Below are 1466 nucleotides of genomic sequence, written 5' to 3' on the forward strand. Positions count from 1 at the left end.
GCTAGCTCCAAAGCTGATTGAGCTGAAAAGAATGGCATAGCCCCACGTCGGCCTGTTATTGGCTGTTGCATGAAGTCAACTGCTAACCAAAACAACTCTTTTCACGCTAGCGACCTAAAAATCACGCTCGCATCTTGTGAACTCTGTACCCACCTTTATTCATAGAAAATACTCAGTTACTATTTATCACATGTCGAAATGGCCACCTGTAACGTATTAGTTGATCTGGTGGTATATTATGGGCATGATGAAGAATCTCGTCCGGGCGAAAGCGGCTGAAAAGTGCCTCCGCGGCGAACGGTCGAACGTCTCTCCTCGCATTTTAGATTCGTCATTTCTCAAAATTTTGTTTAGAAACTAAAAAAAAAAAACTGTTATGGGTTCATTAAGACGCAAAATGCAAAATTTTGGTTATACCTAAATAGCTGTCTATCTTACCATTTCTTCGCTGAAAGTGGGGTCCAAATTACACCAGACCCGAGCACTCGTTCTTCACCTCCGTGAAGAAGTGTCGGGAGGTAAAGAACGAGTAAAAATCGCATGTATGACGGACATTCCCCAGGCCAGTACATACGCTTAGATACGTTGGACGTTTGATGCTGATCATGCCCATAAAAGTCACCGCGGCCGGGTTAGTCGATATCGTGTGTAAAAACTGCTGGTGCTAAAAAATTTGGGAAATGAAACAGTTAAAAATCCAGCCTTATCCATGTCTGACTAACTTCCGCTTACCTCGGTGAGCAGGTCAGCCGGCAGTCCTCTCCAGCTTTTCGATGCCAGAGGTTCGTAGAAACTAGTCGACAGCTGGAAATAAAACAGGGTAACTTTACGTGGCTGCTCTGCAAATCTAACTGTATAACAACTTGACAGTTTAAACTGCAAAACTAAAAGTCTTACAGTTTAAACTGCAAAACTGGAAAGTTCTACGTTTTAAACTGCAAGACTATGTAGTTCGACAGTTTGAACTGTCAAACTAGCCCTATGCAGTTGTGCAGTTTAAACTGTTGAACTACAGAGTCTTGCAGTTTTAACTAGTTTTGCAGTTTAAACTGTCAAGTTGTCATACAGTTAGATTTGCAGAGTGTCGCACCGGGGCTATCGATGGGCTTCAGGTGGTACTCACCACGTCTTTCAGCCGGTGCGCCGTGTCGAAGATGTGGATGAGCGCCAACTGGGACAGGAGGAGGCAGCCGGTGCTGCCGAAGCACAGGAGGGTGTAGTTGTTGTAGTAGGACACGGCAGACTGGTAGCTGGTCAGCGTCACCATGACGAGGAGGTAGAAGACTATCGACAAGCCCGTGAGAGGCATGCTGCCTAGGTCAAGCGTCAGCTGGCGCAGGTTGAGCCACGCGAGGCGAAACTCCTCGAGGCGGGAAGCCGTCATTCGGTCGGAGTCCAATTCCTGGAGGTCAAGAGCAAGCCCACCAAAGCTAAAGACAAGTTCCGGGTCTAAGAAGAACCCCCCC

The 1466-nt window shown here is 46.8% G+C and overlaps 1 protein-coding gene across 1 annotated transcript in view; it reads right to left on the reverse strand.

Moving 5' to 3' along the window:
• Positions 1-1466, reverse strand: part of LOC113216566 (uncharacterized) — a 31660-nt gene that overhangs the window by 15136 nt on the left and 15058 nt on the right. The window contains exons 3-5 of the mRNA XM_052274244.1: positions 1124-1402; positions 733-804; positions 575-664 (exon numbers count right to left, since the gene is read on the reverse strand). Coding sequence (XP_052130204.1) covers positions 575-664; positions 733-804; positions 1124-1384 — 423 coding nt within the window. The 5' untranslated portion in view covers positions 1385-1402. The remainder of the gene's footprint in view (positions 1-574; positions 665-732; positions 805-1123; positions 1403-1466) is intronic.

This window comes from Frankliniella occidentalis, unplaced genomic scaffold (genome assembly GCF_000697945.3).
Source record: "Frankliniella occidentalis isolate FOCC.00 unplaced genomic scaffold, Focc_3.1 Scaffold360, whole genome shotgun sequence".
NCBI lineage: Eukaryota > Metazoa > Arthropoda > Insecta > Thysanoptera > Thripidae > Frankliniella > Frankliniella occidentalis.